Source organism: Oncorhynchus tshawytscha, linkage group LG25, assembly GCF_018296145.1.
Source record: "Oncorhynchus tshawytscha isolate Ot180627B linkage group LG25, Otsh_v2.0, whole genome shotgun sequence".
In the NCBI taxonomy this organism is placed as follows: domain Eukaryota; kingdom Metazoa; phylum Chordata; class Actinopteri; order Salmoniformes; family Salmonidae; genus Oncorhynchus; species Oncorhynchus tshawytscha.
Genome location: NC_056453.1, coordinates 2,100,971 through 2,116,698, shown reverse-complemented (window position 1 = coordinate 2,116,698; position 15,728 = coordinate 2,100,971). Strand labels below are relative to the sequence as shown.

Here is a 15,728-nt window from a genome sequence, read left to right as displayed (position 1 = left end):
ATGCTGTGGGAAAAGTTAGTGTAGAACCCCTGATTTGCCCCGCTGGGTTAATGGTAAGAAGGAAAAGGAAATTAGTGGCATCATCGCTGTCTGTTACTGTAAAAGGAAGTGGTGTTAGTCCCATTTAATGCAAAGGTCCCATTAAAACTATTAGCCTACCTCCTGCCCTGTCAAATTCCAAAGGGTATCCTCTAGGCCTAGGCTATATGTGCATTTTATGCTCGAAGTGTTTCATATTACTCAATCCCATTCATCTCTCTTTACCCCACATCCCTCTCTGTCTCTGTGTGTCAGGTGTGAAGCTGAGGAAAACCATGGAGCAGTCTGACCCAGACTCTGCCTCAGACCTGGCCCAGGAATCAGAGGTCAACTCCCTGCCAAAGGGGTCATCAGTGGTCAACAGGAGTGACACAACGATGGAGGAAAATGAGGTCTGTGCAGAAAGGGGGAATGACATCAAACAGGAGAGTCTGGAGGGAGATGGAATACAACACAAGAAGAAGAAAAAGTGCCAGCAAGAGGGTGGAGAGGAGTCTGTCAATGTGGACATTAGCTGTGATATTGGGACAACCTCAATCGAAGACGCAAGAACTCTTGTAGATGAGACAACTGAACGTCCACTCTCTGTCTTGGATGAGGTAATGGAAAGCACCAACTCGATTTTGGAGGTGACGACAGAAAGCTTGTCGTTGCTTCTGGGCAAGGCAGTGGAATCTCCACCCACTATTCTAGTTGGAGTGGGTGACTGCTCAACCTCTATTCCGAACAGATACGCAGAATCTCAACCAGCAGATGTCGATGTCCCCCTCAAGTGCTCCGTGGAACCCTCCCCCACAAAGGAAAACGTCACCAATAGCCCAGCCACACCCTCCACACCCAGCTCTGCCTTTGCGGACCCTGGAATTTCCAGTCCACGAACGATGGCCCCCACGAACACCAACTCTTTGCCCAGCCCCTACGACACGGACTGCAGCCGCAAGCTCATGACTCAGATCCAGCGGTCGGTCTCCCAGGAGTCCCTATTGGATGAGCTGGAGCAGGAACTGTTCTCCTGCCAGCTGCCTGAGAGAGGGGGAGGGGGGCGCAAGGGTGGACCCCATGTAAATGGCATGCAGGCTGACCAGGATGGCTCTCCGATGGTTTTCGAGAAGTGCATCCAGTACAAGTATGTGCAGCAGGAAAAGGCTATTAAAAGGTAATTACATTCCATGGTGACAAAGTCTTGACGTTTGTTAGCAGTTGATGTTACTCTTCAATAACCCCAAAGCAAATCGGGGACAAAATGTGGTTTATTCAAAGGGGACAAATCATAAATGTTATGCTGAGAGGTAGATGTTCATTCTCCCCTGTCCTCAGTGATTCTCTCGACAGAACAAAGGGACAGGATGTAGTTTTATAACTCAACCCTAGCCTGTGGTTGACCAATTAGAATTCCTTGCAATAAAATTTGCCCAATGGCCAGATAACAAGTATCTTGTTTCAGGCTCAATGCCTAGACAAATTCCTCCCATGTCTCTGACCCTGATAATTAATTCCCCTTTACAGAAAAAACACTTTCCATTGATCGTTAATTCCCTCTTGACCTTTAGTACGCGTGGTGTATTTATCTTCAAAATATTCTTACAAGTTGTATGTCACTATAATTTGGTATATTGTGTGCCAAGTAAACATTCACATGATACCATTGTAGGTCTACTGTATATCCCTGCCTTTTTTGTGGATGGATGAATTATCCAGTCTCATATTTTTATGCACGTTCTGCAATCACAAACTGTAATATCCCAAACTTGTTCTGTAGAAAATGGCCTCTTGTCTATTTGAAACATTTTTCTAAGCTATGCTTTTTAATAGAGATATTGTACTTTTTTTTTTTTTTACCCAAAAACATACTTCATATACAATTTCCATCCCTGTTCATGTGTCTGTGTGGCTGTACCCTTATGCTTGGATTGTTGACCTTTTATAGGCTACTGGATGAAAACAACAAGCATCAGGAGCTGGTCCTGGGTATCTGCTCAGAGAAGGACACCATGAGGGAAGAACTGAAGAGGAGGGTGGAGACTGAGAAAAAGCACATGGGCACCGTGAAGAAGGTAAGCACTCCAACTCCAGACTGGTGTCACGTCCATTAAGCTGCCTCATGGCTGGCTCGGACAAGGCTTGCTTACTTTTTACTCCAACGCTTTCCATTTAGACATCTTCTCACCTGAGTTTCCCTTTTGAATGATCTAATATCGGTAGTTTATGGAGACGCTACAAGTTCATTCAATTGTGAATAATGATACTGATGCCGCAATAATACTGTTTCCCCCCCCACAAATGCATCTCAACCTACAGTACTAATGAAAACCCAGGTTGAACCTTCAAAAGATCAAGCCATGGTGGCAAGAGAAATCTGACTCTTGAGGTGGAGCCCATCCTCTTTGCCTGGCTAGGGCTGGGTCGTTAATGCAAATAACTGCCGATCTGATGGTAATCGACTGTTGATAAACACTTTTAGCATCTCCGGGCTTCCGTGCATAGCCTAAAAGCCACTGATGCAGACCTTTTGGAACATCTACATTTTAAAATGTCTAATCTATTTAATATAGCCTCCACCATCACAGTAAATCTATTTATTTTAGGCAGGTCTAAAGAAACATGATATGAGAAAAATGTAGCCTATTTCAGATGAACAGAATAGCATATTCTGAGTTGTCCTTATGTTAGGCCTTGATCTGGCAATGTGGACTACCCTTGTTCATTTAGCAGAAAGATGTGCACACTGCCCTAACCCTTCTGGACAAGAGGAATACCTATGTGAGAATGCTGTTCATCGACTACAGCTCAGCATTTAACACCGTAGTACCCTCCAAACTCGTCATCAAGCTCGAGACCCTGGGTCTCGACCCCGCCCTGTGCAACTGGGTACTGGACTTCCTGACGGGCCGCCCCCAGGTGGTGACGGTAGGTAACAACATCTCCACCCCGCTGATCCTCAACACTGGGGCCCCACAATGGTGCGTTCTGAGCCCTCTCCTGTTCTCCCTGTTCACCCACGACTGCGTGGCCACGCATGCCACCAACTCAATCATCAAGTTTGCGGACGACACTACAGAGGTAGGCTTGATTACCAACAACGACGAGACGGCCTACAGGGAGGAGGTGAGGGCCCTCGGAGTGTGGTGTCAGGAAAATAACCTCACACTCAACGTCAACAAAACTAACGAGATGATTGTGGACTTCAGGAAACAGCAGAGGGAGCACCCCCCTATCCACATCGATGGGACAGTAGTGGAGAGGGTAGTAAGTTTTAAGTTCCTCGGCGTACACATCACAGACAAACTGAATTGGTCCACCCACACAGACAGCATCGTGAAGAAGGCGCAGCAGCGCCTCTTCAACCTCAGGAGGCTGAATTCGGCTTGTCACCAAAAACACTCACGAACTTGTCACCAGAAAACACTCACGCATCCTGTCGGGCTGTATCACCGCCTGGTACGGCAACTGCTCCGCCCACAACCGTAAGGCTCTCCAGAAGGGTAGTGAGGTCTGCACAACGCATCACCGGGGGCAAACTACCTGCCCTCCAGGACACCTACACCACCCGATGTCACAGGAAGGCCATAAAGATCATCAAGGACAACAACCACCCGAGCCACTGCCTGTTCACCCCGCTATCATCCAGAAGGCGAGGTCAGTACAGGTGCATCAAAGCTGGGACCGAGAGACTGAAAAACAGCTTCTATCTCAAGGCCATCAGAATGTTAAACAGCCACCACTAACATTGAGTGGCTGCTGCCAACATACTGACTCAACTCCAGCCACTTTAATAATGGGAATTGATGGAAATTGATGGAAAATATATCACTAGCCACTTTAAACAATGCTGCTTAATATAATGTTTACATACCCTACATTATTCATCTCGTATGTATATATTGTACTCTTATCATCTACTGCATCTTTATGTAATGTATCACTAGCCACTTTAAACTATGCCACTTTATTCATCTCATATGTATATACTGCACTCGATACCATCTACTGCATCTTGCCGTTCTGTACCATCACTCATTCATATATCTTTATGTACATATTCTTTATCCCTTTACACTTGTGTGTGTATAAGGTAGTAGTTGTGGAATTGTTAGGTTAGATTACTCGTTGGTTATTACTGCATTGTCGGAACTAGAAGCACAAGCATTTCGCTACACTCGCATTAACATCTGCTAACCATGTGTATGTGACATAAATTTGATTTGATTTAATTCCCGTCGCATTATTTTATAGTAACAAGTATACAATTGAACATAGCTGAATAAAATACAAATTATTTTGTTCCCAACCGATTTCCAAGGGACTGCGCCCACACGGCTATTCTGTATTGAGCGGTTAAAGTTTACCATTTGAAACAGGTCCTCCTATACAATGCATTCGGAAAGTATTCAGACCCCTTGACTTTGTACACATTTTGTTATGTTACAGCCTTATTCTAAAATGGATTAAATCGTTTTCCCCCCTCATCAATACCCCATAATAACAAAGCAAAAACAGGTAATTTTTTTGAACATCTTGCAATAGATGTTCAAGTAGATTTAACTGTAACTCGGCCACTCAGGAACAATCACTGTTTTCTTGGTAAGCATCTCCAATGACAATTTGGCCTTTGGAAAAACTACGCAGTCCTTAATGATTACAAGCGTACCCACTATGCTTGTAAATATGGAGCGTGGTACTCTGTAATGTGTTGTAATGGATTTGCCCCAAACATAAGTTGTTTTTATTTTTACATTTTTATTTTTTATTTTTACCCCTTTTTCTCCCCAATTTTGTGGTATCCAATTGTTTTAGTAGCTACTATCTTGTCTCATCGCTACAACTTCTGTACGGGCTCGAGACGAAGGTTCTTAACACAGCGCGCATCCAAGCCGGAAGCCAGCCGCACCAATGTGTCGGAGGAAACACCGTGCACCTGGCAACCTTGGCTAGCGCGCACTGCGCACGGCCCGCCACAGGAGTCGCTGGTGTGCGATGAGTCAAGGATATGCCTACCGGCCAAGCCCTCCCTAACTCGGACGACGCTGGGCCAATTGTGCGTCACCCCACGGACCTCACGGTTGCGACAGAGCCTGGGCGCGAATCCAGAGTCACTGGTGGCACAGCTGGCACTGCAGTACAGCGCCCTTTAACCACTGCGCCACCCGGGAGGCCCTCAAACATAAGTTTTTGTCCGGAATACAAAGTGTTAATTGCTTTGCCACATTTTTTTGCAGTATTACTTTAGTGCCTCGTTACAAACCGAATGCATGTTTTGGAATAGTTTTATTCTGCACAGGCTTCTTAATTTTCACTCTTTCAATTAAGTTAGTATTGTGGAGTAACTACAACGTTGTTGATCCATCCTCAGTTTTCTCCTATCAAAGCCATTAAACTCTGTAACTGTTTTAAAGTCGCCGTTGGCCGCGGGGTGAATTCCCTGAGCGGTTTCCTTCCTCTCCGGCAACGCCTGTATCTTTGTAGTGCTTGGTTGTATTAATATACCATCCAAAGTGTAATTTATAACTTAACCATGCTCATAGGGATATTCAATGTCTGCTTTTTTCTTCACCCATCTACTAATATGTGCCCTTCTTGGAGAGGCATTGGAAAACCTCCCTGGTCTTTGTGGTTGAATCTGTGTTAGAAATTCACTGCTCGACTGAGGGACCTTACATTTGTCTGTTTGTGTTGTGTACAGAGATGAGGTCGTCACAGAGTGATTTCTGCTCCAGAATTTATTATTGCAAGCGTAAATAAGGAGGTTGAATACTTATTGACTACAAATATTTCAGTTTTTAATTTTAAAATCATTTGTTTACATTTAAAAAAAATGTGATTCCACTTTGACATTATGGGGTATGACAAAAAGTGACAGTGACAAAAAAATCTACATTTAATACATTTTTTCAGGCTGTAACACAGAAAAATGTGGATACAGTGAAGGGTTTTGAATAGTTTCTGAAGCACTGTTATGTATGTTGGCATGCTTGTCAGTCAGGCAGGTTAAGCCAGGTCTGTCCCTGTCTAACCTGACGGACCTGTCCTCGACTCTTTGTTGCTCCTGGGTGATGTTTCTTCTAGATACAGCTCTAGGATCATCTTTTCCTCCCCCTATCCTAACCATTAGGGGGGGGAAATGCACAAAGATAAGTGTCTAGGGGCAACTTCACCCTACAACGTCTTTTGTGTCTCTCCCAGTTGGAGGGACGGGTGGAGGAGCTGCTGAGGGAGCTGAAGGAGTCCAGGGACAAACTGGTTTACCAGGATGGCGCCGCGAAGAACACCCTGCAGCAGTTGCACAGAGAGACTGCCTACCGGCTGGAGCAGGTAAGCTCCCGGAGAAAGAGGATGTCAAGAAGACCCTTGCATAGCAGTGCACGACAGTCCGAGACAGGTAGAAAAAAATTGGCGGACAAGCAGTATAATAGATTTAAATTAGCTCAATGTGTCTTCAGCATGCAGTGAGTTTCACAAGGTCAACTCCCTATCTCTGTCATTCCATTACACCTATCACTATGAAAATATGTTTTAGGAAACCAGGCATATGTCGCGGGTCACTACTTCACATGTTCGTGAAGGCATCTCTGCCTCAAAAAACATTTTGATAACAATGTAAAGTCTACGTTCAAACGGCTCTCCTGTGAACTTTCATGTGCCTTTATAACAAACTTGTATGCCATCTGTAAACACGAAAATTGTTAAATGACGAGCCTAGTTGGTTTAGCCACAGAAAAAAAGGCAACCTTCCCGCTAGCCATGATTGGCTCAGATAGTGAGTGGGCTGGTCATGCTGAGAGATGAGTTCGGATTGGTTTGCCATATAGCACACTTGTGTCTTTTGAGCTGGTCAGTATGTCTAGGTAATCCTGTCTAACACATTTTTTTATTTTTTTTTAAAATGTATCGTGTATTAAAACTCCACTTTCTGGAGGACGGAGTTTTGAAATCAGTGGAATTCGAGTATGATAGCTAATGAGATGGAGAAAACACCTGTCTCCGGATTACATCTTCAAACTAAGGGCAACCATGGCATCCAACAGGAGACACATGCAACCATGAATGATGTATAGGGGTAAGAAAGTCTAGCTAGCTACATTATCAGATATTACATGTTTCTAATTTTGACAGGAAGAGCCATTTGCTTGGCTAGCTGTAGCCTAATGTTAGCTAGCTAACATTGAACCTGATTGGTGGTTAGCTACCTAATTAATGTGGGGTAGTAATGTAGTGAGTTGTGATTATGGTTCATTGTTTACCTCGCTAGCTAACGTTGGCTGGCTGGCTCGCTAGCTAACGTTACGTGTATGACCTTATTCGTATCTCAGAGCTATTTGCTTAGCTAGCTATAGCCTAATGTTAGCTAGCTAACATTGAATCTGGTTGGTTAGCTACCTGCAGGGTAGTAACATCATGGGTTGGGATTATGGTTCATTGTTTACCTAGATAGCTACATGTCTTTACAAAAGACTATGCAAGTAACCATTTTGAGTGCGTTCGTAAATTCAGTCTGGCCGTCTACTCCGATTTCAGAGCACTCTCGTCGATTGTGCCAGAGAGTGCAGATTAATTTCCGAACGTTCAACACACGTTGAATATGGCTGGTGTCAGTAAACGTTGGCAAAAAAGTGAATTAAAATGTTGCCAGCAGTTACAGTCCAAAAAGCTCTGGATAACATGAAAACAGCCTAACCAGCTCTGCTTGGGTGAGTAAAATGGTCAGAGTGGGGTGTTCTCTCATTATTTGTCTGGAAGTAGCTAGCCAATGTTAGCCAGTTAGCTTTGGTTCTTGACTGTCGTTGTGAGGTCTGACCGTTCGGATCAACCCTACTCATCGACCTGAGCGTCCGGTGTGCGCTCTGAACGCAAAACGCTCTGAATTTACGAACGGACAATCTGACCGTTGCAGTCACCAACCCCCTGGATAACATAACAGCCTTCTCTGCTAGGGTGAGTAATGTTCAGTGAGCTGTTCGCAAGTTAGCTTGGGTGCTTGACTGCTCTTAGTACATTCGGATCAACCCTTAAAGATATGGGTAGGACTAAAACTAAAGAGGGTGTGAACGATGCGGAATTGGTGTAGACAAAGAAGGGTCTCCAATAGTAGTGCCAAAACATTTAAAATGCCATTTTCTCAAAAGTGAATTTACAAGTTTATCAACTTTCAAATCAAATTACTTTGCCATTGTTCAACTGTGGTTTATGATATACAATTTTGTATCTCTGAGTCTCTACTTTTATCCATTGTAAAAAACACAATTAAAAATGTTGCTACATAAGACCGATTTGAGCCAGTCGGTCACATATGCCCAGTGCGTAGGCTTCAAGTAGGCTTCAAGAGATTGGGAGATATTAATTGAGTTGAGTGGTAAGTGAATTTAAATTAAAGCAACATACACTGAACAAATATATTGGCAAACTGACTGCAGGAAGGTACACCAGAGCTGTTGCCTGATAATTTAATGTTAATTTCTCTACCATAAGCCGCCAACATCATTTTAAATCATTTGGCAGTACGTCCTACTGGCCTCACAATAGCACGTCACGTGTGTGGCGAGCGGTTTGCTGATGTCAACGTTGTGAACAGAGTGCCCCATGGTTACTGTGGGGTTATGGTATGGGCAGGCATAAGCTATGGAGAATGAACACAATTGCATTTCATAGATGGCAATTTTAATGCATAGAGATACTGTATTTGTATGTATTATCGATCCTCTTCCTAGGGTCCAGCGAAATTAAAGAAGTTTATACTTTAAAAAAATACATTACAGCACATTCACAGATTTCAAAACACACTGTGTGCCCTACTCTACCACTACCACATGTGTATGAGTGTGTATAGTGCGTATGTTATTTTGTGTATGCATTTGTCTGTGCCTATGTTTGTGGTGTTTCACAGTCCCCACTGTTCCATAAGGTGTTTTATTTATTTATTTTTTAAAATATAATTTTACAGCTTGCATCAGTTACTTGATGTGGAATAGAGTTCCATGTAGTCATGGTTCTATGTAGTACTGTGCACCTCCCATAGGTTGTTCTGGACTTGGGGACTGTGAAGAGACTAGAGGTCGAACGATTAATCGGAATGGCCGATTTAATAAGGGCCGATTTCAAGTTTTCGTAACAATCGGGAATCGCTATTTTTGGGCGCCGATTTTACAATTTTTATATTATATATATATTTTTTCAAACATTTTATTCATTATTTTTTTAATTTGATTTTTTATACCTTTATTTAACTAGGCATGTCAGTTAAGAACACATTCTTATTTTCAATGACTGCCTAGGAATGGTGGGTTAACTGCCTATTTCAGGGGCAGAACGACAGATTTTCACATTGTCAGCTCAGGGGATCCAATTTTGCAACCTTACAGTTAACTAGTCCAACGCAATAACAACCTGCCTCTCTCTCGTTGCACTCCACAAGGAGACTGCCTGTTACGCGAATGCAGTAAGCCAAGGGAAGTTTCTAGCTAGCATTAAACTTATCTTGTAAAAAACAATCAATCATAATCACTAGTTAACTACACATGGTTGATGATATTACTAGATATTATCTAGCGTGTCCTGCGTTGCATATAATCTGACTGAGCATCTAAGTATCTGACTGAGCGTTGGTAGGCAGAAGCGGGCGCCTAAACGTTCATTCAAACAGCACTTTCATGCGTTTTGCCAGCAGCTCTTCGTTGTGCGTCAAGCATTGTGCTGTTTATGACTTCAAGCTTATCAATTCCCGAGATGAGGCTGGTGTAACCGAAGTCAAATGGCTAGCTAGTTAGCGCGCACTAACTAGAGGGACGGAAGCTATACTGTTACACTGGCAATACTAAAGTGCCTATAAGAACATCCAATAGTCAAAGGTTAATGAAATACAAATGGTATAGAGGCAAATAATTCCTATAATCCAGGAACCCAATGATTTTGGTGGATCCTATTCTCCTTATAAATCAAGTTTTGTTTCCAAAAGGTATTGAAATTGTCAACAAAAGTTACACCCATTGAGCTGCAATAATCACGTAGCTAGTTTTGAAGAGAAAGAATCCTGCTAAAGCGTTCAATGCCACGATTCAGAGAGGGCACAGTGCCAGATATGATGGGCCTTGTGTTAATATTTAGCAGAGAGTCAATCAGCTCTTTAATATCCAGTTTCAGCTGTTCGGATCTGCCCTTCAGGGAGCAGCTTAGTAATGTAATTTACTCGATCTCCGGGATAGGACATTGTTTTTGCACCAGGAAAGGTCACATGGAGCTTACCGTGGAGCTTAAAAAAAAAACAGCTTGTGAGAAGGACGAGGAAATCCTTCCACGATTCACAGGATTATGGACCTGGCTAGAGGCAGGATTACTTGACCCCGTTGCTCCTGGTGCAGGTATCCGACAGATGGAGAAGCCTCCCTCAATCCAGAGCAGGGATGGAAGGCTACTTCGAAGTCGTATTAGTAGGTACTGTGGCCGCAGACAGAGGCACCCTCAAAGGTGCAGGATGGCTAGACGGCAAGACGATCCGCTCCGTGCCTCTCGCTGGGAGTGTAGATTGCTTTGCGGCAGGCTGTTGTCTTCGGATTCCACAGCTTGTGACGTGCGACCATTGTTGATTGCCTTGCTCCTCTTGCTGTGCTCCTTCAACTCCGCTATCAGATGTGGGAGCTCCGGGCAACACCGGCCAGTCGGATGAAGACAAACATCAAGGTGGAGATGCATCCAACAATCACCAACGCCGTCTAGCCGCATCCAGCCACTGTCCAGCCACCTCAATCCTATAATCCTCTGCAAGCAAACAGTTGCCGAATTGGAACTATGGGTGATCCAATTTGTCCCGAAACAAAGCATGGTAGATACAGCGATGGCTCTGTTAATTTATTTCTCCAGACAAAGTGGGCTCCACTGCAAAACTCATCTGGTACCAACTTTGTTCTCTTGATGGCCTGCAGCTTATCGTCTGTCAAGCATGCTTCAACCTGTCTTTTAGGCGGGATTCTGGGAGAAGAAATAGCGGTCCTAGCTGTTAAAAGCTAACCGTATTGCGGAATCCACTTAAAAACAAGTTCTGTATTCATTTTCAATGAATAGCGGTTTGGTTTTAATCTGAAATAACAAACCGAGTTTTTCCAGCATACAATGTTCAGCTCGCACTATGGCGCAATCCCGAGTCTCATTGCCATGCATTTTCATGTCTCGCATGATAATGCACGGCCCATGTCACAAGGACATGTAGCCAATTCCTGGAAGTTGAAAATGTTCCTGTTCTTCCATAGCCTGCATAGTCACAATCCCATGTCACCCATTGAGCATGTTAGGGATGCTCTGGATCGACGTGTATGACCGCATGTTCCATTTCCCGCCAATATCCATCAAGTTCACACAGCTGTTGAAGAGGACAACGTTCCACAGGCCACAATCAACAGCCTGATCACCTCTATGCGAAGGAGATGTGTCGCGTAGCATGATGCAAATGGTGGTCACACCAGATACTGACTAGTTTTCTGATACACGCCAGTACCTTAAAAAATAAGCTAGTTTTAATGTATCTGTTTTCTCAGTAAGGTGAAATCCATAGATTAGGGCCGAATGAATTTACTTCCCCTTAATTTTATGTACATACCACTACCCACCACCAGTTACAAACAAACTCATCCACATCATACAGGAATATTCATACATTGAGTAACCATTATGCAATAGACTTTTATTTATATATTTAATATATTTTTAATTATTTTTATTTTTTGTGCGTGATTTTGTCACGCTCCCCGTAACCAATGTGAAGAAGACTTTTTAAACAGGTTAACATTCAGTCAGATTACCAGGACGCTTACTGACCAGCTAGCAAGTGTCTTCAATGACATTTTCAACTTCTCCCTGACCGAGTCTCTAATACCTATATGCTTCAAGCAGACCTCCATAGTCCCTGTGCCCTAAAACACCAAGGTAACCGGTCTAAATGATTTTTGCTGTTCACCCACAACTGCGTGGCCGCGCACAACTCCAACACCACCATTTAGTTTGCCAATGACACAATGGTAATAGGCTTGACAACTGACGACAATGAGAAAGCCTATAGGGAGGAGTTCAGAGACCTAGCAGTGTGGTGCCAGGACAACAACCTCTCCCTCAATGTTAGCAAGACAAAGGTGCTGATTGTGGACTACAGGGAACAGAGGGCCTAGCACGCCCCCATTCACAGCTGTAGTGGAGCAGGTCAAGAGTTTCATGTTCCTCTGTGTCCACATCACTAAGGATCTATCATGTTCCAAACACACCAACACCGTCATGAAGAGGGCACGACAATGCCCCTTCCCCTCAGGGCTGAACCGATTTGGTCCTCAGATCCTCAAAAAGTTCTACAGCTACACCATTGATCATCTTGACTGGCTGCATCACTGCTTTGTGTGGCAACTGTTTGGCGAAATAACCGTAAGGCGCTACAGAGGGCAGTTTGTACGGCCCAGTACATCACTGGGGCCGAGCTTCCTGCCATCCAGGACCTCTATACCAGGAGATGTCAGAGGAAGGCCCTAAGAATTTTCAGACTCCAGCCACCCAACTCATACTGTTCTCTCTGCTACCGCATGGCAAGTTGTACAGGAGCGCCAAGTCTGGGACCAAAAGGCTCCTGAGCAGGTTCTAGCCCCAAGGCATAAGACTGTTAAATACAGTAGTTTGTCCGGGTAGCTATTTGGTTAACTATTTAACGATCTGCATTGAACCTTTTTGCACTTTTTTGACATCACATACGCTGCTGCTACCGTTTACTATCTCTCACTTTATTCCTAGTTACAGTGCGTTCAGAAAGTATTCAGACTCCTTGACTTTTTCCACATTTTGTTAAGTTTCACCGTTACTCTGGCTATTTTCAGGTCTCTCCAGAGATGTTCGATCGGGTTGAAGTCCCTGCTCTGGTTGGGCCACTCAAGGACATTCAGAGACTTGTCCCGAAGCCACTCCTGCCTTGTCTTTGCTGTGTGCTTAGGGTCATTATCCTGTTGGAAGGTGAACCTTCACCACAGTCTTAGGCCCTGGGCACTCTGTTGCAGATTTTCATCAAGGATCTCTCTGTACTTGGCTTCGTTCATCTTTCCCTCGATCCTGACTCATCTCCCAGTCCCTGCCGCTGAAAAATATCCCCACAGCATGATGCTGCCACGACCATGCTTCACCGTAGGGATAGGGCCTGGTTTCCCCCAGACATGATGCTTGGCATTCAGGCCAAAGTGTTCAATCTTGGTTTTCATCAGACCAGAGAATCTGGTTCTTAATGGTCTGAGTCTTTTGGTGCATTTTGGCAAACTCCAAGTGAGCTGTTATGTGCCTTTTTACTGAGGAGTGGCTTTCGTCTGGCCACTCTACCATGAAGGCATGATTGGTGGAGTGTTGCAAAGATTGTTGTCCTTCTGGAAGGTTCTCCCATCTCCACAGAGGAAATCTAGAACTCTGTCAAAGTGACCATCTGTTCTTGGTCACCCCACTGACCAAGGCCCTTCTCCCCCGATTGCTCAGTTTGGCCAGGCGGCCAGCTCTTGGAAGAATCTTGGTAGTTCCAAACTTCTTTCATTTTAAGAATGATGGAAGCCACTGTGTGCTTGAGGACCTTCAATGGTGCAGACATTTTTTGGTACCCTGCCTGCAATTATGCTTTAGTAATAATAGCCTACTTCTTACTACTCATTTATCTATTGTTGTTTAGACTAATATGTCTAATCTTTACATAGAAGTTAGCTTATTTGTACATTTTGAAGTGTTGATTATTTGAAGTGAAGTGTTTAAACTTAAGAGAACTGTTATTAATAATGAACTAGTGTCAATGTTGATTAATCACTTAATCCTGCAATAAAGAGGGAAAGGGGTTCTGTCCAATGTGTGTGTGTGTGTGTGCTAAACTCACACATTGTGTTGAACTACCTCAATAGACTCACTCACTCACTACCCCCACTTTTTCGAACACTCACATTTCACTCACTCACTCAGTATGTGTGGATAGAAAACACTCACTCACTGTTTAAATCACTCACTCATCTCACTCCAACTATGTGAATCCATTTAGCATCTTAACATATGGCATGCATAGGCCTACAGTGTGAGGGCATTACTGGTCATTTGCCATCTGAAGCAGAGAATAGCTAAACTCGCACATTGTTTACATGTTGAACTATGTGTTCTCAATTTAAAATTATACCAATAGACAATATATAGGCAAACCATATACCAGATTCTGTACATGCCCTTTAAGTGCTGACATAAAATTGTTTAGTGAAACCCTTGTAATTTAGGTACAGTATGGAGATGACAGTTAGACTACAGAAAATGAGCATTGCATATTTTATTTTATTAATTTTAGCAACGTTGCTTGCAAAAAGGTTGCAGTTGTTCCCATAGATACAGTACATGGTTGTTCTATGTATGACTGATCCTGGATAAGCTAGCGACAGGGCTAACACAGCTAAACTTTTAGGTCAATAATATGCTGTTTTATAAAAATATTGTTGGCTTTTAAATCTTAAGAGAAATTGAACTTGCTATTAGCTATCTAATTATACCTAGTTAGCTGACTTTTCTCTATACAAACCTCAATGTCGCTAGCTACTTCTTGTCCCTCATGCTAGCTTGTGGCTCTTTTACAAGATTCAGACATTTGTATATGGTCAGTAATAATCAAATCACATTTTATTGGTCACATACACATGTTTAGCAGATGTTATTGCTGGTGTAGAGAAATGCTTGTAAAGGAGCTAGAAACAGAGTGGTCATATTTGTTGGTGCAATCTTTAAAACCTTGCCCCATCTTAACCTAATAAGCATGATGATCAGATATGATCATATGTCAAATTTATTTTCTTGATGAATGAAAAATGAGGAGTAGATAATCGTACGAAATCGATTCGGGAGTGCCTGTTTGAATAGAAAGTGTACTCTTTAAAAAACATTTTTTTTTAGAGTTATGAGGTCGCCAGGCATCAATCCGAGAGTATATGTGACCCACCACCTTCATTCGGTCCTATGTAGCAAAATTTGAATGACTATCTCTGGTAAACACACACTATATCAAATAAAATGAAAGTTTGCTCCATGGCAGACCAATCCGAACTCAACTCTCGGCATGTCCAGCCCACCCATTATCTTAGCCAATCATGGCTAACGGGAAAGTTCCTGTCTTTTTCTGTGACTAAACCAACTAGACTAATAATTTAACAATTGTATTCATATTTACAGATGGCATACACGTTTGTTATTAAGGCACATGAAAGTTTGCGTGTTCCAGATGGCATTACTGCCCCAAAGTAATTCTCAAATTTCTCTGCTGTGAAGTAGTGACGTGCTACATATACCTATCTTCCTGGAATAGGTCACATACGTTGGAGAGCTTTTTTATTGTAGTTGGTCTTATTAGATTTGTCCCGCATGTCCAGAATGGCATTCATGTCTTGGACGTTGCCTTTACCAAGGATGGTGATTTTCATTTTATTATATATCATTATGGTTACACCTTTAGTTTTGTTTGGGGCTGACGAAAAAGCAGTCAATTTGTACAAATAGTACTCTATTCTAAGTGCGCCCTTTTGGAGCAGGTGTGTTTTTGGAGCATTGCTAAATCAATATGGTTTCTTGCTAGAATATCAAGACAGCTGGAATGCTTGATAGGAATATTAAGGCCTTTCAAATTCCATGAGAAATGTGAGAAAGTTCTTTAATCAGGTGTAATTTATTTTTATTGA

General features: G+C 43.1%; 1 protein-coding gene across 2 annotated transcripts in view; it reads left to right on the top strand.

The window, feature by feature from the left end:
• Positions 1 to 15,728, top strand: part of ccdc186 (coiled-coil domain-containing protein 186) — a 1,196,038-nt gene that overhangs the window by 13,255 nt on the left and 1,167,055 nt on the right. For both annotated transcript variants that reach the window (XM_024387342.2, XM_024387343.2), the window contains exons 2-4: positions 295 to 1,195; positions 1,967 to 2,093; positions 6,220 to 6,348. In XM_024387342.2, coding sequence (XP_024243110.1) covers positions 315 to 1,195; positions 1,967 to 2,093; positions 6,220 to 6,348 — 1,137 coding nt within the window. In that variant the 5' untranslated portion in view covers positions 295 to 314. The remainder of the gene's footprint in view (positions 1 to 294; positions 1,196 to 1,966; positions 2,094 to 6,219; positions 6,349 to 15,728) is intronic.